Source organism: Bufo bufo, chromosome 1 (genome assembly GCF_905171765.1).
Source record: "Bufo bufo chromosome 1, aBufBuf1.1, whole genome shotgun sequence".
NCBI classification, from domain to species: domain Eukaryota; kingdom Metazoa; phylum Chordata; class Amphibia; order Anura; family Bufonidae; genus Bufo; species Bufo bufo.
The window spans coordinates 114,070,098-114,093,088 of NC_053389.1; the positions used below are offsets into that span (position 1 = coordinate 114,070,098).

Below are 22,991 nucleotides of genomic sequence, written 5' to 3' on the forward strand. Positions count from 1 at the left end.
TGTGGAGAGTGTTCATGGCACTGATGCAATACAGCGCTCCAGATGGCGAGCAAAATGGTCGCCAATGTGCCTTAAAATTTGCAGATGGCGACAAGACTTGTCATAGACTACAGGCCTGAGGTCTATTTGGTAGTGAAATCCCAGCGCAGGCAGGCGTAATGATGTCATCACGCCCGCCTGTGCCAGGACGCGGTGAGGTGTGCGCGTCTGCGTTGCACCATCCCTCGCCGTACCAGCAGCTAGTGAGCGCCAGTGAAAGGAAACAGGTGAGTATAAGATTTGCTTTTTTTTAAGGTGTGGGAAGGCGGGATCCAGGGGGCCCAAGTAAATTCTTGCCCAGGGTCCAATCAATATTAAAGACGGCCCTGGACAGAGCTACAAAAGAAATTCTCTTTCTTTTCCCTTTACATTTTGGAACGGCAGTATATAGCAGTAGCGATATATAAAGTCCAGGTGTATAACCAGAATATATTTTACACGACATCCTGATTGTTTTATTTTATTATATGCTGATGTATACCTTGAATGTTACATTACTTTTATTGTTTTAGAAATTTTATGGGGATTAATAAATTTTCTGCATACTTCAATCTGGGACCAAGTGTATGAGTGCTCGCCCATCCTTTTCCTTTTCCATTTCTACTTTTATAGAGGGCTGGGTGATTCCCTCTACTTGAGCTCGCAGCACCATACCATAACTTATAACGAGTGAGCCACCGCAACCTATTGCCATTTTTTATTTTTCCGTCTATATAGCTTTATGAGGGCTTGTTTTTTGCGGGACAAGATGTAGTTTTTAATGGCGCCATTTTGGGGTACACATAACTTTTCGATTAACTTTTATTAACTCTTTCTGGGAGGGAGATGGGAAAAACAGCAATACTGCCACTGCGTTTTTACGTTATAAATTTTATGGCGTTCATTTTTTGGTATAAATAACATAATATCTTTATTCTCTGAGTCACTACAATTACATTGATACCAAATACATATAGTTTTTTTTCCGTTTTACTACTTTTTTGTAATAAAACCCCTTTTTTTAAAGAAAAAATGTTTTTGCATTGCCGCTTCCTAAGACTAATAACTTTATTATTTTTCTTTTGATGGAGTTGTGTGAGGGCTTGATTTTTGCGGGACGACTTGTATTTTTCATTGGTATCATTTTGGAGTAAATGGCGCTTTTTGATCGCTTGTTATTACATGTTTTCGGTGGCAACTTAGAATAAATTTCCAATTCTGTTTTTTTTCTTTCTTTTTTTTTAAGACGTTCACCGTAGGGGATAATTTACATGATATTTATGTAGTCCGGGTCGTTACAGACACGGCAATACCAAACATATGGGGAAGATTTTTCTTGCAATTCTTTTTTTATGGGATTTTTTCATTGAATAAATGTATTTTCTTTTAACTTTTTTTTTTACCACTTAATAGTATGATGTTAAAAACTGAGACTTTAGCCAATGTATTCCAGTCAGGAACATAATGGAGCCCTTTTGTACCACCGTCAAGGTATCTCAGTGTGGCAGGGGTCCTACCACTAGACTACCTATGGTGTGTGAACATGGTCTGAATGGTGCTAAGATCTAACTCACAGCCAAGCTCCCACATACAGTCCTGATCAAAAGTTTAAGACCACTTGAAAAATGGCAAAAAATCTTATTTTACATTGTTGGATCTTAACAAGGTTCCAAGTAGAGCTTCAACATGCAACAAGAAGAAATGAGAGTGAGACAAAACATTTTTTGAGCATTAATTAATTCAAAATAACGATTAAACTGAAACAGGCTGTTTTTCAGCTGATCCAAATTTTAGGACCACATGCCTTTAAAAGGCCAAATCTGTGCAAGATGTGGATTCATTGTCATTTTCTGTCAGATAGTCACACGTTGTGTGGCAAAGGCAAAAAAACTCCCTTTTTGAACGTGGTCGGGTTGTTGAACTGCATAAGCAGGGTCTCTCAACAGCGCGCCATCGCTGCTGAGGTGGACGCAGTAAGACAGTCATTTGGAATTTCTTAAATGATCCTGAGGGTTATGGAACAAAAAAGTCAAGTGGAGACCCAAAAAAATTTCATCAACACTGAGCAGAGGATCCAATTGGCTGTCCGTCAAGACACTGGACGATCTTCGACCCAAATTAAGGCCCTTACTGGTGCTGACTGCAGCCCCATAACCATCAGACGGCATCTGAGACTGAAGGGCTTCAAAAACAAAAAACGTCTTCAAAGACCCCGTCTCCAGCCCCATAACCATCAGACAGCATCTGAGACTGAAGGGCTTCAAAAACAAAAAACGTCTTCAAAGACCTCGTCACCAAACATGGGACATTCAAAGGTGGAAGAAAGTTTTATTCTCTGATGAGAAAAAATTTAACCTTGATGGTCCTGATGGTTTCCAACTGGCATGACAAACAGATCCCACCTGAGATGTTTTCTACGTGCCACAGTGGAGGGGGCGCCATAATGGTCTGGGGTGTTTTTTCCTTCAGTGGAACAATGGAGCTTCAGGAAGTGCAGGGGCGTCAAACGGCCGCTGGCTGTGTCTAGATGTTGCAGAAAGCATTCCTCATGACTGAGGGCCCTCGTCTGTGTGGTAACGACTGGGTTTTTCAACAGGACAACGCTACAGTACACAATGTCCGCAGGACAAGGGACTTCTTCCAGGAGAATAACATTACTCTTTTGACCCATCCTGCGTGTTCCCCTGATCTAAATCCAATTGAGAACCTTTGGGTATGGATGGCAAGGGAAGTTTACAAAAATGGACAACAGTTCCAGACAGTAGATGGCCTTCGTGCGGTCGTCTTCACCACTTGGAGAAATGTTCCCACTCACCTAATGGAAACGCTTGCATCAAGCATGCCGAAACGAATTTTGGAAGTGATAAACAATAACGGCGGAGCTACTCATTACTGAGTTCATGTTTGGAAGTTGGATTTCTGTTTTGGGGGGTTTCGTTTTTTTTTGGAGGTGTGGTCCTAAACTTTTGATCAGCTGAAAAACAGCCTGTTTCTGTTTATTCGTTGTTTTCATTAAATTGAATACTCAAAAAATGTTTTGTCTCACTCCCATTTCTTCTTGTTGCATGTTGAAGCTCTACTTGGAACCTTGTTAAGATCCAGCCATGCTAAATATGATTTTGGGTGGGTGATTCCCTCTACTTGAGCTCGCAGCACCATACCATAACTTATAACGAGTGAGCCACCGCAACCTATTGCCATTTTTTATTTTTCCGTCTATATAGCTTTATGAGGGCTTGTTTTTTGCGGGACAAGATGTAGTTTTTAATGGCGCCATTTTGGGGTACACATAACATTTCGATTAACTTTTATTAACTCTTTCCGGGAGGGAGATGGGAAAAACAGCAATACTGCCACTGCGTTTTTACGTTATAAATTTTATGGTGTTCATTTTTTGGTATAAATAACATAATATCTTTATTCTCTGAGTCACTACAATTACATTGATACCAAATACATATAGTTTTTTTTCCGTTTTACTACTTTTTTGTAATAAAACCCCTTTTTTTTAAGAAAAAATGTTTTTGCATTGCCGCTTCCTAAGACTAATAACTTTATTATTTTTCTTTTGATGGAGTTGTGTGAGGGCTTGATTTTTGCGGGACGACTTGTATTTTTCATTGGTATCATTTTGGAGTAAATGGCGCTTTTTGATCGCTTGTTATTACATTTTTTCGGTGACAACTTAGAATAAATTCAATCTGTTTTTTTTCTTTCTTTTTTTTTAAGACGTTCACCGTAGGGGATAATTTACATGATATTTATGTAGTCCGGGTCGTTACAGACACGGCAATACCAAACATATGGGGGAGATTTTTCTTGCAATTCTTTTTTTATGGGATTTTTTCATTGAATAAATGTATTTTCTTTTAACTTTTTTTTTTACCACTTAATAGTATGATGTTAAAAACTGAGACTTTAGCCAATGTATTCCAGTCAGGAACATAATGGAGCCCTTTTGTACCACCGTCAAGGTATCTCAGTGTGGCAGGGGTCCTACCACTAGACTACCTATAGTGTGAACATGGTCCGAATGGTGCTAAGATCTAACTCACAGCCAAGCTCCCACATACAGTCCTGATCAAAAGTTTAAGACCACTTGAAAAATGGCAAAAAATCTTATTTTACATTGTTGGATCTTAACAAGGTTCCAAGTAGAGCTTCAACATGCAACAAGAAGAAATGAGAGTGAGACAAAAACATTTTTTGAGCATTCAATTAATTGAAAATAACGATTAAACTGAAACAGGCTGTTTTTTCAGCTGATCCAAATTTTAGGACCACATGCCTTTTAAAAGGCCAAATCTGTGCAAGATGTGGATTATTGTCATTTTCTGTCAGATAGTCACACGTTGTGATGGCAAAGGCAAAAAAAACTCCCTTTTTGAACGTGGTCGGGTTGTTGAACTGCATAAGCAGGGTCTCTCACAGCGCGCCATCGCTGCTGAGGTGGGACGCAGTAAGACAGTCATTTGGAATTTCTTAAATGATCCCGAGGGTTATGGAACAAAAAAGTCAAGTGGAAGACCCAAACAAATTTCATCAACACTGAGCCAGAGGATCCAATTGGCTGTCCGTCAAGACACTGGACGATCTTCGACCCAAATTAAGGCCCTTACTGGTGCTGACTGCAGCCCCATAACCATCAGACGGCATCTGAGACTGAAGGGCTTCAAAAACAAAAAACGTCTTCAAAGACCCCGTCTCCAGCCCCATAACCATCAGACGGCATCTGACACTGAAGGGCTTCAAAAACAAAAAACGTCTTCAAAGACCTCGTCACCAAACATGGGACATTCAAAGGTGGAAGAAAGTTTTATTCTCTGATGAGAAAAAATTTAACCTTGATGGTCCTGATGGTTTCCAACTGGCATGACAAACAGATCCCACCTGAGATGTTTTCTACGCGCCACAGTGGAGGGGGCGCCATAATGGTCTGGGGTGTTTTTTCCTTCAGTGGAACAATGGAGCTTCAGGAAGTGCAGGGGCGTCAAACGGCCGCTGGCTGTGTCTAGATGTTGCAGAAAGCATTCCTCATGACTGAGGGCCCTCGTCTGTGTGGTAACGACTGGGTTTTTCAACAGGACAACGCTACAGTACACAATGCCCGCAGGACAAGGGACTTCTTCCAGGAGAATAACATTACTCTTTTGGCCCATCCTGCTTGTTCCCCTGATCTAAATCCAATTGAGAACCTTTGGGTATGGATGGCAAGGGAAGTTTACAAAAATGGACAACAGTTCCAGACAGTAGATGGCCTTCGTGCGGTCGTCTTCACCACTTGGAGAAATGTTCCCACTCACCTAATGGAAACGCTTGCATCAAGCATGCCGAAACGAATTTTGGAAGTGATAAACAATAACGGCGGAGCTACTCATTACTGAGTTCATGTTTGGAAGTTGGATTTCTGTTTTGGGGGGTTTCGTTTTTTTTGGAGGTGTGGTCCTAAACTTTTGATCAGCTGAAAAACAGCCTGTTTCTGTTTATTCGTTGTTTTCATTAAATTGAATACTCAAAAAATGTTTTGTCTCACTCCCATTTCTTCTTGTTGCATGTTGAAGCTCTACTTGGAACCTTGTTAAGATCCAGCCATGCTAAATATGATTTTTGGCCATTTTTCAAGTGGTCTTAAACTTTTGATCAGGACTGTACCTCCATAGTGAGATCACTCATGCAGTGGGAAAAGGAATAGGGCTGCAAGCCCCACCTATAGCACTAGAAGGTTACCAGCATTGCGCAATGGCACATTCCATACATATAAAGAAAAATCACTACATAAAGTGGCCTAAATGGGAGGAATTGCTCAAAAAACCCAAACACTGTAGCGTGTTTATAACCGGGGGAGCAATTCCTCTGCATGTGCTAGCGGCAAACCACAGCAAAAAATGATGACGGTGATGCAAAAGGGCTCCGTTGTGTTCCTGAGAGGAATACATTGGCCAGTATTGTCAGTTGCATATCATTGTGGTGCACCTTTTGCAGTGATTTATGTATTTGTATATTTTTATCCACACACTACTCCATCTTGTGTAGGATGCCTTTGTGGTGCATGTGGTCCACTGCCGACATCCTCCATTGTATATATTTTTTGCTGGGGATTGCCGCTAGCAATGGACTACATGCGGAGGAATTGCTCTCCTGGTTATAAACACACTACAGTTTTGGGGTTTTTGAGCATTTCCTCGCATTTGCGGGGTGCCAATGGTAGACAGAGGGAGTCCGCTTCCTCTGTCACCGCTTTACATGAGCTGGGCCCCTGCTCCCCGCTGCACGGCCTAAAGCCCCTTAGTGACCACCATAAAAAGGTGTATGGGTGGTCACTTAGGGGTTAAGTGCTCCACCTGATTAACTGCTAATAAAGGGCAAAGAGAAACTGACATTCTATGGGTAAATGAGTGTAGGACTACACGTAGTGTTGAGCAAATCAAGCTTTGGATTATAGATCCAAAGTCAATTCATTCTAACACTCCAACATTGTAATGCTGGGTAACCAGGGCTGCCAACCCGAATTTTTCCTTTTTCTGGACAACTTATCCCAAAATCACAGCCTCGCGGGTGATGCTAGGAAGGCTCGTCCCCATCACATCCTGCTATTTCCTAGTCCAGAAGCCCCCCCCCCCCCCTTCCCAATCGCTGGATGTTTTGATCCGCGCGGAGATGCATCCATCATAAGCGACGGGGGTGCCGGGGAGCAAGGTAAATACAACCTGTGTGAATGACCCAGGCATTAGAGGGGACATTATAGTGATTGGATAACCCCTTTAACTATTGAACTAGGGCTGCAGTCAACAAGATTGCATTCAACTGAATACTTTGAATTGGACAGCAGCTGTAGTTTAATAGTTAAAATCAATCAGTCACGCTAGTCAGAAGTCGCAGTGTAGCCCTAACCTTACTGCAGACTGCTGGCAATTTATTTGTAAACTTCTAGCAGGAATAATACAGGAATGATACATCTCAGAGTTATGCGATTAGATGCTCCAGTTTTTTATTACCTGTGGAATGCAAGTAGTTACTTAAATTGACATGTCAGGAGAGGTGACAGGTCCTCTTTACAGTGCAAGGCAGGTTCCCTTGGTGCAGTTGTGTATGTTGGTGCACTGCAGCGGTGCAGGGAATAATCAGGCAAAATTTACAGCAAACTATTCTTTACAGAAGATTCAAGTTCAAGTGCAATAATCACAGGTTCAGCATGCATGGACTGGCAGATGTTCACAAATGCAATTTCCAGAGATTTTATAGGTTACACCGCTGCGATTTGAGTTAACAGGCACAGTTGTCTCTTGGGAGCACTTTTCCTAACACTGTACTTCCATAGTTGACTGTAACACATAAGGATCCAGGCATGAGGTGTAACTTTTCTTTTCTTGCAATGCAATGCAACCAACAGGGTGGTTCCCTCTAATGGTAGGCCAACTCTCTGCACCTTTTTTTATCATGTTGTTTTACTTTCATTACCCGTCCACATAATCTGCAGTGGGAAGTGAATACTTAATAGTTGTCCAGGCACCGGAAGAAAACTCCTGAACACGTGTGATCTAGAACCAATACCGCCTTTTAGACAGGTTATCTCTACTGAGCTTTCACTACACATCTCTTTTAGATCTGGCCTGCTTTTTGTAGGTTTTCTCCATGGCGGCCTTCTCCTAGCCAGTACCTGAATCTGAGACAAGCAAGTGGGTCAGCTCTCTGCTCTAGCTCCTGTCACTACTGTGTCTGTACACAGACTCATTTGTCTGTCTCTAGAATTTCTACCTCGTTCTCTCTAATGGAGAGGAAACAGCTCCACTAGTGGTTGGTGGATACAGCCTGTTATCTCAAATCAGCACATACAGGAATACACAGCAAATCACAGTTTTGGTCTTTACCATCCTAAATTTAGGAAATGCGTAGCAAGCCCCTTTTTGCAGTGGAGCACTGCTCTGCAGTGGGACACTGCATAAATGTATATGCAGATTTATTAAAGAGTAATCACATTAAAAATGTTATATTATAATTATTTATACCATCAAAAATATACAAAACAACAAGCAGAGCTCATGTTTAGGAGTCATTCTGAGTAATTAAATGCAGTTCTATTGGGCAGCTGTGAAATATGCTCCACCACAGTGTGACGATCTTACTTTGTGCTCCCACTCCCTCTCTTGGTGTAGGATTGGATGGTTGACTGGAAGTGCTTTGTGGTATTAAACTGAGGCTTACAATAGATAATATAGCATTTTGGAAAGAAATAGCCTCCTTTTATACCCATAAGACTGGCTAAAGCCAGACCTGCATTGATTGGGGTGACATACTCTCCCACATCAATGAGCTGAGCAGTAAAGAAAGAGATGCAGACCACAAAAAAAATCAACATGGCAAGAGTGATACATTTGGCTTCGCTGTAGTTTTTCGGCAATTCTTTGCCCATATAAGAAAATGTAAAACACAGAAGACTGAGAAGAGCGTTATAACCATACTGTAGGATGTTGTAGATGGATCCAAATTGGCTGCAGTCCAAGAGAACATTATCTATGCTCAGGTCCTTTGTGGTTGCCTTAGGAGGGTTGGTGAAAATCCACACACATGAGATCAGGACCTGAACACCGGAAAGGGCAGCCAGACAGATGTACTGCCCGTTCTGTTTTACCCAGTAGTCATAGGTGGCTGGCAACTTTGAAGACATTTTGAATATACAGACTATCTGAAAGGACCGTATCGAGATGTAGGAGAAGCAGATGGTGAGAGCAGTGCTGTAGATAGGAAGTCTCATTGTGCACTTAATTACACTAGGCTCTCCAAGATAGGCCAAGACGCTAAGATAGGCTACAGCAAGTGATATAAGCATAAGGAAGCACATTCTACCACCCGCAGCCTTCACCACTGGACTTGATAAGTGGACAATGAAGGTGACAATGACAACAGCTGTTAGCAAAATCCCCAAGACTCCTGTCACAAATAAAGCTATAGTTATAACGTCATTCCAGGTCAAAAAGCATCTGGTTTTATTATAGCAAAAGGTACTTCCCTCCGTGGACCACTGGTCTGCACTGCAGCTCACACAGGTACCTGAAAAGAAAGACTGATATAATAAACTTCACTTACTCACATATTATATAAGCCCACACATGCTTGCAAGCATATATGATTATTAAAGGGCCCATCAACTTTGGACAATCCAGTTTTGTCCCAAAAAAACACATGTTTTTTCAGGCATTTTTTGTACTAAGAAAAAAGCCTTAACCCAAATTTAAAGGGAATCTGTCACCATGAAAATGCTGAGCAGATGGATATATATCCATTTACATTCCTGGTCATTCTGGACTTTGAAGTCCAGGAGGCGGTCCTATCAGTGATTGACAGCTATCTCTGTATACACAGTCATAGAGAAAAGGTTGTCAATCACTGATAGGACCGTCTCCTGGACTTCAAAGTCCAGAAGGAACAGAGATATCAATGGATAAATTACAAGTTTTACAGAATCTTTTCCCATAAAACTATATATCAATCTGCTCAGTTCCTCATGCTCTGTATAATGCTGATGGCAGATCAGACACCAAGTTCAATGTGACAGGTTCCCTTTCAGTGTGAAGAAGGCCATAAGGGACGGCTCCAAGAAAAAAGCTCCTAAAACTGATTGAATCTATGAAAAAACTGCATAAAACCTTCAGCCAATAGGGAATTCTGTAGTGTTAAACCACATGATATTTCATAAAATTCCAATCCAAATTATGGGGTAAATCACCTCAAATTCATAGGGTCTAATTGCGGCATGGGTTTACCTCATCTTACCCCAATAATCAGCTTGTGAGATTGAGCTTAGAGAACTGCCATTAATGAAACCAAAATTAGAAGGACTTTGCTGGTGGTTGCAAAGTTATAGTATGGGATGGTTTAATGTACTGTATGGAAGAGAAGTAAGATCCCAGACTAAGAATATTGGAAGTCAGAAGATGTACAAACCATTCTTATGCAGGTAGGTTCCGGCCACACAGCTTACACATTTAAAACAGCATTTGTATTGTCCTTTTTGCTGTTTTTCCTGTCCTGGTAAGCAGTCGGAGGAACACACAGATGAAGGTATCTAGAAAAAAGAAAGAAACTCAAAGTAATAAGTTACACCTACATTAATCAAGATGTTTCAATTAGTAGATCCATTATCATTGCTAAAAATTGCCCACTTCTTTTGGTATAGGTGTCAACATTGTATCATTTCTCTGCTAATGACAAATTTTATGAACAATTGGGCCTCATACACACGACCATATTTTTTCCCCGTATCTGATCCACATTTTTGGTGGACTGGATGTGGGCTCATTCATTTCAATGTCCTATTTTTATCCTTTTGCAGACAAGAATAGACATTTTGACAATCAGGGCACATGGAAATTGCAGGGTGCACACAGCTGGTATACATATTTTGCAGAGCTGCAGTTTGCTTTCCGCTTAATACATAAGGTCGTGTGCATGAGGCATTAGGTTGGATTATATCTGACCTATCAGTTTTTATAACTGGCATCATGTTACGACAGTGATCAGATCCTGGCCTTATTCTAAGTCTGAAAGTTGACATCCTCCTGCTGCTGTGTATGGATGTCTTTGCATCCATTTAAGTTTTACCCTTCCTTCCCAGAATTCCAGAGGAGCATGTTTGGCCTATAAGTCTTCTTACGCTGACTAAGGCGCTCTCTCCCCAAGGAGAGATAGTACCCTCCAAATTTTGGTTTTATAGAATGGATATTATCTTGTCTTAAACCATTGCATGACAAATAAGGGCTCTTTCACACAAGATTTCCATCCAGATGCAATGCGGACTGAATCCTGACTCATTTTGGGTCTGTGTACAGTACATAAGCATTGTTTTTCATGCATCATCTCTGCGTTCATGAAAAATCGCAGCATGTTCTATATTGTACATTTTTCACGCAGCCCCTGGCTCCATAGAAGTGAATGGGGCTTGCGTGAAAAATGGAAAGTATCTGGATATCTAGGTATATTGTATTAATCAGCAGGATCAACTAAGACAGCAATATGTCTGTTTTTTTGGTTTCTCCTGCTGAAGGTCCTCATTAAATACCATTGATCTTTAATATGACCATCATTGCAGACCAACATGGCCAAGCAATATGGGGATCTCCCGATGCCATAAGCCTATTCAAGGCATCCAAATTCAAGCTACCAATGATAGCTTACTTTTATACCACTAGGTCACTGTATACACTCGAGATGACAAGGATTGGCCATATCGTTCGTAGGTCACCAGGGACTGGATACAACACTAAATCACCAGGAACTGGGCACTGTATAAGCTTTAGGTAATCAGAGATTAAATATACAACCTTGGCTCACCAATGGACTATTTACTGTATATCGACAACCCACCCAGAGTATTAGTATTCGGTTGAGGTAATGGTATGGCCATCATCTTATACATACATTAAACTAACTAACCACATTGTTTTCTGTTTGCCAGTTAATCTTGTCCAATTTAATATTAAGGTATCCTGAACCAGTATAGGTCCCAACAGTCTGAAACGAGGTTTCACCCAACCAGTTCCAGAAGACAATGTCATATCCGGTAGAAGAATCGCCATATCTGTTGAAATTTATTTCACTGTTTAGCAATGAAAAGTTCACTTGTCCCAGAGCTTCAGTGATCTAAAGTGATTAAAAAGACACAATTACTTTTGCAAAAAATGTAAGAAAAAGGAATGGGATTGTCAGGGTCGGACTGGGGTTCCTTGGACCCACCAGGAGAAATGATTCTTGGGGCCCAATTCCTATATCAACAATAATATTTAACATAAAAAGAAATAGGCCCTAGTGGCAAGTGTATGGCTCCAACATGTTTTTTTTTCCTCTGGACCTTTGGGTCCCACTATGGTAGTAGAGCCTGGGCCCATCAAGGGATGCTCTGGTACTCTGGTGGGCCAGTCCGACGCTGGGGATTGTGTTGTAGTCCCCTACAAAGCAGGTAGCCAGGAGAATTGGTGTGCAGGTAATTATCAGAAAGGAACTGTATTGCTTACACAGCAGTTATTTTCTTCTAAGTATCTGTGGAGGTAAGTCGGACCTCCAACAATAAGTGACATGTAGCTAGAGATATTTCATAATTTACAGTATTTTTCGCCCTATAAGACGCACCCCATCAAGTGGAGGGAAAATGTCAGTGCGTCTTATGGGGGGAAATCCATTATGGAAGCACTCATTAGTACAGGAGGACTGGGAAGCGGTGAATGCAGCGCCCCCTTGGCTCTGTACTCACCACCTCCTGGTCTTCCTCGTGCTTGCTGTGCTGTGACCGCACACAGCGTGAGGACGTCACCACACTGTGACTTTATGCTGTGCGTTGTCAGATAACAACACAGCGCGCGTCATGCTGAACAAGAAGACTGTGGATATGAGGAGCAGCGACAGCATCCGAAGCAGGAGAGGTAAGTATATTTTTTTTGTCTGTTCTGAGCAGGGGCTCTGATCTGAGGTCTGCTCATGGGGGTCATTCACATTGGGGCTCTGATCTGAGGTCTGATTTGAGGTCTTATGAACATTGGGGGTCTGAGCTGAGGTCTGATGAAAAATATTTTGTTCTTATTTTCCTTCTTGAAAACTTAGGTGTGACTTATGGGCAAGTGTATCTTAAAGGGGGAAAAATACAGTACTTTATTCAGAAAACCAATTTAAAAGTAAAAAAAAAAAATACAAAAACATATCCATGGCTGTGAACCTGTATTCTTCAATAGTCGTACAGGAAGATGGTGTTGGTGAACACCTTTGAGAAAACAAAGGCAAATCCTACAGCTCATCAAGACTGATCCCAAAAAAAGTTGAAGACTTCTGTAAAGGTGACCATACACATTAAGTAAAGGCCTACTGCATGCATTTGTACTGTAACCTTCATCATCTATTTAGTAAAAGAGCAACATTATTTATTTATAATCAGGACATCAGGAGAGCCTGGTTATTGGACTGTATACCTGATCTGATATCCATCTACCTCCTGTTCTCCTGCCTTGCACCCCACTGCTCATTTAACATCAAGGGCACCTAACCCAGCACTGGGCAGGAGACCCTAAAAGACTGTGGTGTGCCATAAGGGGAAGAAGGTTTGCACCTCTCAATGCACTGCATTCCCGCTGCATTGCAGTAACTGCATCACTGCTCCCATTGAAGTGAATGGGAGCAGTGCTGCAGTTACTAGTTCTGTCCACAACACAGTAGATGGAGACAGGTAGTTCAGGTGACAATTTCCAGTGCTGAAGCTACATGGCAGCAGCTGATAAGCAGGGAGTACGGGGATGGACCAATGCTGATCTGATATTAATGGCATATCCTGAAAATAGACTATCAGTATCAAAATCCTGTACATTCATATGCTTCACATGAAATATTTCTGTTTGTGCACAAATCTTACAGAAAGAAAACTGTGGCATACTTATTTGAATGCCATATCAAGAAGACATTATTTTTTCTAAAGAGAATACCTCTGGCCTGATGGACCAGATGGAGCATCATCTTTAATACAGACCCACAGCAGACTCTTTGTGCCGCCTTACAGCCTCCTGCACATGTTTCTGCCTATGGCTGTATTTAAGTATGCAGATTGTTAAAATGCAAAAAAAAAACAACAGCCAATGTAGAAAGATTTTAGGATTTACAGTGTAGACCCCCCCCCCCCCCCAAAAAAATTTTTTTTTTTAAAAAGCCTGGGTAAAGACTTCCGGATGGGTGGTAAAATATCTGAGGTGCCACCTACTTGCCATGGGTAGACTTCTTTCTTGTCGCAATCTATTTTGTTACAACCAAGTACTTTGTGTAGTGCATGTGCCACGGCATACACTGCTGTGTAGATGCTAAAGCTGACCCTTTTATCGGAGGTGCCCATAAAATTACTCAGAGATGTATTGAAGCAGTTATCACAGTTCTGGTTGCAACTTTCATTTACCCTTGGCTTTCCCAAACTGCTCCTGTTTTCCTGGTATCCATTTTTGAGATATTCAGCAAAACCTGAGATGTTCACATATTTTAGAGCAATACCAAGCACCATCCCTAAATTCTTCAAATTTGGTAAATCATAAATGTCCGTAGACAAAGACCAAGTCTCGGTGGCCAGCCAGATCTTTGAGGGAACATTCAGTTTCACCACCTCTTTGAAAAAATCGAGAACAACAATGTCTACGGAGAACACTAACACGACATTGACATTAGTAAGGGTGATATTGGAGATAATGTCAAGTATGGCATTTTTCCACTCCGCCTCTTTGCCCCATACTTTAATAGGTATGATGCCTTTATAGGCAACGCAAATATTTGTATCTGATGTGAATTCTAGAAACTGCTGCACTCCTTCAAATCCATATTCGTCTAGGCTTCCCAGCACGGCAATCCAAGTCCAATTAAAATAGTTGAGGATGTCTGTGATGGCTTGTTGCTGCACTCTTCTGCTGGGAATGGTCTGGAAACAGGATGGCAAGCTCAGTTCACTCATCCTCTTACTGGAGGCAAAAATGTTGATCTATAAATGTACAAAAACAAATATTTTCAGTGAATCATTTCCCAGCTCTGCCCTGTCTCGACAAAAAACACTTGGCCAACAGCCTATGTTCTAGAAGTTCTGGGGGATTTGCTGTCATCTTGGAATGTAGGCGAAGAGGTTATTATGCTATTTTTGGAGTAGTGTTTTTGTGCTGGCAGGAGAGCACAATATGATTATCATAGATTTGAGGGTTTTGTGTCTGGATATAACAGGAATGGTGTTTACAGCTAGAGATCCGGTTGTCCAAAATATCATATTGGTTTCTAACTAAACAATACCATAAAGAGGTGGTCCAGCTTTCTGGACTTTTTAACTTTTTCCAGCAGCATCTTGTATCAGTGAAAAGATCATACTCCCCTGCTCCCAGCTCAGGGGCGGACTGGGAACTTAAAGTGGAAAAAACACTAAAAGTGGCCCTGTTTTGTAGTCAGGTCCAAATTGATAAAAGGCAGGGCCAGCAATACTATATTGTGGCACATTATGCCACCCCAACAGGGCCAAATACCACAATCCATCACAAAATACTGCCAGCAGCATAAAATACATCCCCAAAAACTCCCACTGGCCGGCCATGAGGAGATCCCAGGCGGCCCCCTGGGCATTGGCCCACCGGGAGATTTCCGTGTAAGTTCTATGGCCAATTCGCCCTTGTCCCCGCTGCTCCATAAAGGTGCAAGAGATTTTCCAGTCCTGTAAACGTCCAGATGGACAGGGTCATGTGCACAGCTGCAGCCAATTACTGCCTCAGTGGAAATGTGTCCCCAAACAGCACATGACTGCTGGGTCACATGCCGCTTGGGGACATGTCATGCTTAAGGCCAGTCATTGGCTGCAACAGCCATGTGACTCCTTCTGAATGGAGTAGAGGGGAGTAGGTGAGTATGATTTTTTTTTAATAGGTACAACAGATTGCTAAAAAAAAAATGTAAAAGTCCAAAAAGCCAGACAACCCCTTTAAGTTGTATGTTCACCATTAAAAGGGTTTTCCCTGCCAACCAGCTGTTTGAGAAGGCACCAGTACTAGCAGTAGTTCAGCGGCTTTCTGACAGCTTTCCCTAGGCCAGTGATGGTGAACCTTTTAGAGACCGAGTGCCCAAACTGAAACCCAAAGCCCACTTATTTATCGCCAAGTGCCAACACGGCAATTTAACCTGAATAGCAATATAGTATATCTTCCATGTATCACTTAGCTATAAGCATATTAGTACGCCAAAGGCATATTAGTACGCCAAAGACTTTTTCAAGGGTGCGGGTGCCCACAGAGAGGGCTCCGAGTGCCGCCTCTGGCACTCGTGCCATAGGTTCGCCAACACTGCCCTAGGCGATGTGACGTCACGTTCCTTGGTCACACAGCTTAGGTCTATGATGGCTAACCTCCGATACTCTAGCTGTGGTGAAACTACAACTCCCAGCATGCTCCATTCATTTCCATGGAGTTCTGAGAACAGCTAAGCAAGTGTGCATCTTGGTACTTGTAGTTTTAGCACAGCTGGAGTGCCAGAGGTTAGCCAACACAGCCCTAGGTGCCGCTCAGCCTGACTGAAGTGAATGCGGATGAGCTGTGATACCAAGCACAGCCACTATACAATGTATAGCTCTGTGCTTGGTGAGCATAAAGAAAGCTACAGCGCTACTCCAAGCCCCGGTGCCTTTTTAAACAGCTGATCTGTGGGGGTCCCAGGTGTCGGACCCCCCACCAATCAGATACTGATGACCTATTGAGAATAAAATTTTGGAAAACCCTTTGAAACTTTATTTCTCTTTCTTTTATTCTACATAGGTCTAAAATCTGGTGCTTTATATTTATTAAACCAGGTATATCAGAGTTTTTGTGTAAAAATGTCGCTTGACATGCCAATTGTCGGAGTGTGACATTTCTGCGACATTTAGGAGACAAGCCACTTTCCAAAGTGGTCTATGATTAAGGCAGAATAGTGAGATGTAGGCGTGATTAGAGCTGGTTTATGGTACATTTCCTATCTGCGACACTTAAAATGTCGCAGGAAAAATCACATCCTACGCCAGGCAACAGCCTGGTGTGTTTTTTAAGACTAAGGGCTCATGCACACGACCGTGTGCTGCCCGTGGCCGTAATGCGTGTGCATTCCGCATCACGGACCCATTCACTTCAATGGGTCTGCAATCCGGGAGATGCCGAACGGAGGCACGGAACGGAAGCCCATGGAAGCACTACGGAGTGCTTCCGTGGGTTTTCTGTCCATGCCTCCGCACCGAAAAAAAGTAGTGCATGCACTACTTTTTATGCGGTGCGGACAGATCACAACTGGAAAAACGGATCACGGACACGGAAGCCAAACGGTGCATTTTTCGATTTTTCCACGGACCCATTGAAAGTCAATGGGTCCGCAAAAAAAAACGGAAAACGGAACAACGGCCGCGGATGCACACAACGGTCGTGTGCATGAGGCCTGAGACAGAGTTTAAAACATGGGGGGAAATATACTAACAGTGATGGCCAGTTCGCCCGCGAACACATGCGGGCTGCCATCTTAACTCACAAGTCCGGCAATGCACAGTTAAGCCCTTACCTGTGCCTGTGCCGGGAGGCGGTCTGAAACAAATGCGGTCACCGGGAGCAGGCAGTTCCGAGAACAGCCGCCGGGGGCCTTCATCGGGCTCTTCTCGGAACTGCCTGCTCCCGCTGACCGCATTTGTTTCAAACCGGCTCCCGACACAGGCACAGGTAAGGGCTTACCTGTGCATCGCCGGACTTGTGAGTTAAGATGGCGGCCCGCATGTGTTCGCGGGCGAACACGGCGAACTGGCCATCACTGTATACTAATACTGGCTCCAGGCTTAAAGGGGTTGTCTCACTTCAATAAGTGCATTTATCATGTAGAGAAAGTTAATACAAGGCACTTACTAATGTATAGTGATTGTCCATATTGTCTCCTTTGCTGGCTGGATTCATTTTTCCATCACATTATACACTACTCATTTCCATGGTCACAGACCCCCCTGCAATCCGTCAGAGGTGGTCTTGCTTGCACAATATAGGAAAGCAATATGGATAATAACAATACAATAGTCAGTGCCTTGTATTAACTTTATCTACATGATAAATGCAACTTACTGAAGTGAGACGACCCCTTTAATAAAAAAAAAAATGCTGCAGTAAGATGTGCCAACATTTTTAAGAGGCATCATTTTGGTGTATTTCTGGAAGCACATGCACTAGATAATTAAATCTATGCCTGCTAGGAGGTGGCGTCGATTTCTGATGCTAGTATTGACGAATCTGTCGTGCTGCAGCGGGCCCGTCCCTCCTGCTGACTCCCCAAATGTTACAACTTTTCTAAGCCAGAAAAGTGGTGTACAGCATTAATAAATCCCCCCTGTCACCAGGAAATTCACTGTTTATCATAGTCATCTTGCCTGGCCCTGTCAATCATGAATGAAAAGCACAAGTTAGCAGTGGAAGCGGGGGGGTTGCACAGAGTGGCCTTGATGCACTTATCTGTTCATTAGCATATGAATTATTAATAGTTTTTCTCAAAAATGAAGCAATGGATCGCAAAATGAAAGTTTTAACAGTGAATTTCCTGGTGACAGATTCCCTTTAATTCCCTTTACAATTCTGTCTGCCTGCTAGACAGAGCTTAAACAGTATGCAGCACTGTTAGCATTGACATGAGCCCCGCAACAAGGAGAGAGCATCGCACATGAGCCCCGCAACAAGGAGAGAGCATCGCACATGAGCCCCGCAACAAGGAGAGAGCATCGCACATGAGCCCCGCAACAAGGAGAGAGCATCGCACATGAGCCCCGCAACAAGGAGAGAGCATCGCACATGAGCCCCGCAACAAGGAGAGAGCATCGCACATGAGCCCCGCAACAAGGAGAGAGCATCGCACATGAGCCCCGCAACAAGGAGAGAGCATCGCACATGAGCCCCGCAACAAGGAGAGAGCATCGCACATGAGCCCCGCAACAAGGAGAGACCATCGCACATGAGCCCCGCAACAAGGAAAGAGCATCGCACATGAGCCCCGCAACAAGGAGAGAGCATCGCACATGAGCCCCGCAACAAGGAGAGAGCATCGCACATGAGCCCCGCAACAAGGAGAGAGCATCGCACATGAGCCCCGCAACAAGGAGAGATCATCGCACATGAGCCCCGCAACAAGGAGAGAGCATCGCACATGAGCCCCGCAACAAGGAGAGAGCATCGCACATGAGCCCCGCAACAAGGAGAGAGCATCGCACATGAGCCCCGCAACAAGGAGAGAGCATCGCACATGAGCCCCGCAACAAGGAGAGACCATCGCACATGAGCCCCGCAACAAGGAGAGAGCATCGCACATGAGCCCCGCAACAAGGAGAGAGCATCGCACATGAGCCCCGCAACAAGGAGAGAGCATCGCACATGAGCCCCGCAACAAGGAGAGAGCATCGTACATGAGCCCCGCAACAAGGAGAGAGCATCGCACATGAGCCCCCCGCTCTTTGCCAGTTTTTTTAAATCTTGGAAATTCAGGCCGCCTGCAGCCACCACAAGTGGGAGCATGTGAGTTTAGCAGGTACTGTTTTATTATTGTTTTGTCTGAAACAATCTTGGAAAACCCCTTTCAGACTCCGTTCATACTTTCCCCTAGGATTTCCTCTGTAATCCACACAGCAGTGTATATGCAGCATGCAGTACTGTTAGTGCTTAAAGGGGTATTCCCATCTTAGACAATGGGGGCATATCGCTAGGACTATCTCGAGAATGGGCCCCTAAAAGTAAAGGAGAGTGTATCATGCATGAGCAGCATGCTCTCCATTTATTTCTATGGAAATTCCAAAAACAGCCAAGAACGCGGCCACTCTTCACTCACATTGGGGGGTCCATTTTGGACATAGGTGTGGGTCCTAGAAGTGGGACCTGCACCTATCTGACATTGTTGGTATATCCTAAAGATATACCATCAATGGCTAAGATGAGACAACCCATTTAAATGGGTTTTCCCATCTCAGACAATGGGGGCATATCACTAGGATATGCCCCCATTGTCTGATAGGTGTGGGTCCGTCCCACCTCTGGGACCCACACCTATCTCATAGACGCAGCTGGCAAAGTGAAGGAAGGCGCAACTTGCATGCGCAGCCGCCGTACATTAATTTTTATGGGGTTGACGAAAATAGCCAAGTGAATGAAAGCGGTAGCCACGCTTATGCGCCACTTGGCTACTTTCGGCGGGCCAGTAGGAACGCTTGGTGGTGGCAATGCCGGGCACCACTTTGCTGTTTTTGTTTTCAGCTGCATATACGACATAGGTGTGGGTCCCAGAGGTGAAACTGCATCTCTCAGACAATGGGGGCATATCCATTTAGGGGTGCGTATGACTTTTTGATCACTTTTTACTTTAAAAAATTGGAAGATAAAGTGATGAAAAAACTGTGAATTGGCCTTTTTTATATATTTTTTCCATTACGCCATTCAACGTATGAGCTAACTTTTCTTAGATTTGAATAGTACTGGCGTTTTTGCATGTGGCGATGCCCATGATATATATTTTTTAATTGTCTATTTTGATTTTGATTTTAGGGAAAAGGGGGTAATTAGAATTTTTCTAGTTTTGTATATTTTTCAAAACTTTTTTTTAACTCTTTGTTAGGTCCCCAAGTGGACCACAACTTGCAATAATCAGATTGCAACTTTTATAGAATAATGGAAAATGGTCCATTATTCTGTACTGAAATCACTATATCACAGTTCAGTGCTGCCACCTAATGGCCTGAACTGGGATATACTAATGAATCTGAAAGCCTAGTACAGGCTCCGGCTCATTATTACAACAGGGCGCTTTCCCCGATCTCAAACAGGGTATATGTCTGTGTTTGAAGCTCTGTTTCAGGAAAAAACTGTGCTCTCAGCCTAAGGGTCCATTCACACGTCCGTATGAATGGTCCGGATCCGTTCCGCAATTATATGCGGAATGGGTGCGGACCCATTCATTTTCAATGGGGATGGAAAAGATGCGGACAGCACATAGTGTGCTATAATAGTAGAGAATTGCGGCACACAGCTGTGTGCCGCAATTCTCTACTATTGTGCTACGACTGCTAAGTCCTTGCTGGCACCAGCCAACACGGTGTGAGGTACTTCATTTGGTGAATATAGCACATAGTGTGCTGTCCGCATCCGCATTTCCGGTCCGCGGCTCCGCAAAAATGAGAACATGTCCTATTCTTGTCCGCAGCTGCACACAAGAATAGGAACTTCTATTGGGGTGACGGCCCGGTGTTTTGCAGATCCGCAAAACACTGCGGACGTGTGAATGGACCGTACGGGCTCATGCACACAAATGTATTTTCTTTCCGTGTCGATTCAGGTTCTTTTGCGGACCGCATGCGGAACCATTCATTTCAATGGGTCCACAAAAAAAACTGAAGTTATTCCGTGTGCATTCCATTTCCGTATGTCCGTATTTCCGTTCCGCAAAAAAATAGAACATGTCCTATTATTGTCCGTATTATGGACAAGGATAGTACTGTTCTATTAGGGGACGGCAAATCCGTTCTGCAAAATACAGAATGCACACGGACGTCATCCGTATTTTTTACGGATCTGTTTTTCGCGGACCGCAAAATACATATGGTCAAGTGCATGAGCCCTAATAGATAGAAAGAATTTTACCAGCAGCACAGAATGTTACTACTGAAATGTTGGGCCTAAATATATAATAATAAAATGATTCATATTCTGAATATTATACATTTTACATTACATACAGTTACATGTCTTCACAGCTCTTTGCATAATCCCAGAGGTAGCCCTGTGCATCCCCTGCAGGCCATAAAATGGTGCAATTTAACCCAGCATAGTAAAAAATAACTAGTATTGTACTCTTTTAATAGTGGCAAGTATGCTGGTTTGCAGCATGCAGTTATCTGGAATTGAAAAGCCCTTAAATCCAGATAGCAATGTTTCCTATAGTAGCAATATATTTGGGAATTGTTATTTCTTCAGTTCCCTCACATACTTCAGTCAGTATGTTGTAATACAAAAATACAAAAATGTATTCAACTATCAATAAATGTATCGCTATAAGCTTTTTCTACTTTATAGCCAGCAGAGGGCACTATTTTACTACTGGATATGTATAAAGTTGGGAGTCAGCTCAATGCTTTCTACATAGAGAGGTTCCAGCAGCAACATCTGTAGGATAAAAGATGCTACATCACATTTATGATCCGTCACTTACTTGTGGAAGAAGCAGTAGATTAAACAGGTTGGCAGTGGTCTCGGCAGCATCATTGCTATCTGGGCCAATCACAGCGATCACATTGGGAATGTACTGTGTAAAACTATTGGTAGGGTTGATGACGTAGCCCTGCGACATGAAATTCAGAGCTGGCTGGATGTTGTTATATACATAGCAAGTGTCAAAGACGTTATATCCCAAAGTTATGTTGGGTAGAAGATTGCTACTATTGTTTATTTCCTCCACTGCGAATTTCATGACTTGAAAGAACAGATATCCTGCAAAATTGACTTGTAAACTATAGAAAGGCAAAAAAAATCATGTTAGAATTGAACATTATTATCTATGCTATTGCCCATTCTATAAAAAAAAAAAAAAAAAAACCTTAGCCATTTATAATCAACTATTTAAAATATATTGAGTTAAAGCCTGTATTATACCCCAGAGCTGCACTCACTGTTCTGGTGGTGGAGTTGCTGTGTATATACATTACATTACTTGTCTTGTAATGATCCTAAGTCACATCCTGTATTATACTCCAGAGCTGGATTCACTATACTACTGGTGGAGTTAATGTGCACATACATTACTTATCTAGTACTGATCTGGAGTTACAGCCTGTTATACTCCAGAGCTGCATTCACTATTCTGCTGGTTTAGTCACTGTGTACATATATTACATTACTTAACCTGTACTAATCTTGAGTTAATTCCCATATTATACTCCAGAGCTGCGCTCACTATTCTGCTGGTTTTAACACTGTGTACATGCATCCTGTATTATACTCCAGAATATAGCGGCATCAGGGTTACTGTTGGTATGTAGGCTTGTCTGAAAAGGTGGGTTTTCATGTTTATTTTGAAGGTTTCCACTGTAGGTGAGCGTTTGATATGTTGCGGTAGAGAGTTCCAGAGTGTGGGGGATGCACGGGAGAAATCTTGGAGGTGATTGTGGGAAGAGCAGATAAGAGGAGAGTAGAGAAGGAGGTCTTGTGAGGATCGGAGATTGCATGTGGGAAGGTATCGGGAGATCAGGTCACTGATGCATGGATGGGACAAGTTGTGGACAGCCTTGTATGTCATAATGATTTGTACTGGACTCTCGGTAATGGGGAGCCAGTGAAGGGAGTGGAAGAGAAGAGACAGAGGAGTAATGGGGGAAGAGGTTGATTAGTTGGGCACCAGAGTTGAGGATAGATTGGAGGTGTGTGAGTCCTAGGTGGGAGACCACAGAGGAGGATGTTACAGTAGTC

At 42.9% G+C, this 22,991-nt stretch overlaps 1 protein-coding gene across 2 annotated transcripts; it reads right to left on the reverse strand.

Annotated features, from left to right (window-relative positions):
* Positions 1-7,054: 7,054 nt before the first annotated feature.
* On the reverse strand, positions 7,055-21,952 carry LOC120986865 (taste receptor type 1 member 2-like). Of its 2 annotated transcripts, XM_040415560.1 has the most exons (5): positions 21,739-21,952; positions 13,751-14,509; positions 11,449-11,655; positions 9,961-10,081; positions 7,055-9,066 (listed from the first exon to the last, which is right to left on the reverse strand). In XM_040415560.1, the coding sequence occupies exons 1-5, from the start codon at positions 21,874-21,876 to the stop codon at positions 8,138-8,140; spliced, it is 2,154 nt and encodes a 717-aa protein (XP_040271494.1). In that variant the 5' UTR covers positions 21,877-21,952; the 3' UTR covers positions 7,055-8,137. The 2 variants fall into 2 exon arrangements, with proteins under 2 accessions (XP_040271494.1, XP_040271495.1); XM_040415561.1 differs by lacking the exon at positions 11,449-11,655.
* Positions 21,953-22,991: the final 1,039 nt, after the last annotated feature.

Bases quoted from the DNA above. Each gene is read 5' to 3' on its own strand.
- LOC120986865 (XM_040415560.1), bottom strand. From the start codon at position 21,876: ATGTCGCAGGGCTACGTCATCAACCCTACCAATAGTTTTACACAGTAC. The intron at 14,510-21,738 runs GTAAGTGACGGA...GTACATTTATAG, and splicing joins ATCTACTGCTTCTTCCACAA to ATCAACATTTTTGCCTCCAG. The intron at 9,067-9,960 runs GTTTGTACATCT...CTTTCTTTTCAG, and splicing joins AACCTACCTGCATAAGAATG to GTACCTGTGTGAGCTGCAGT.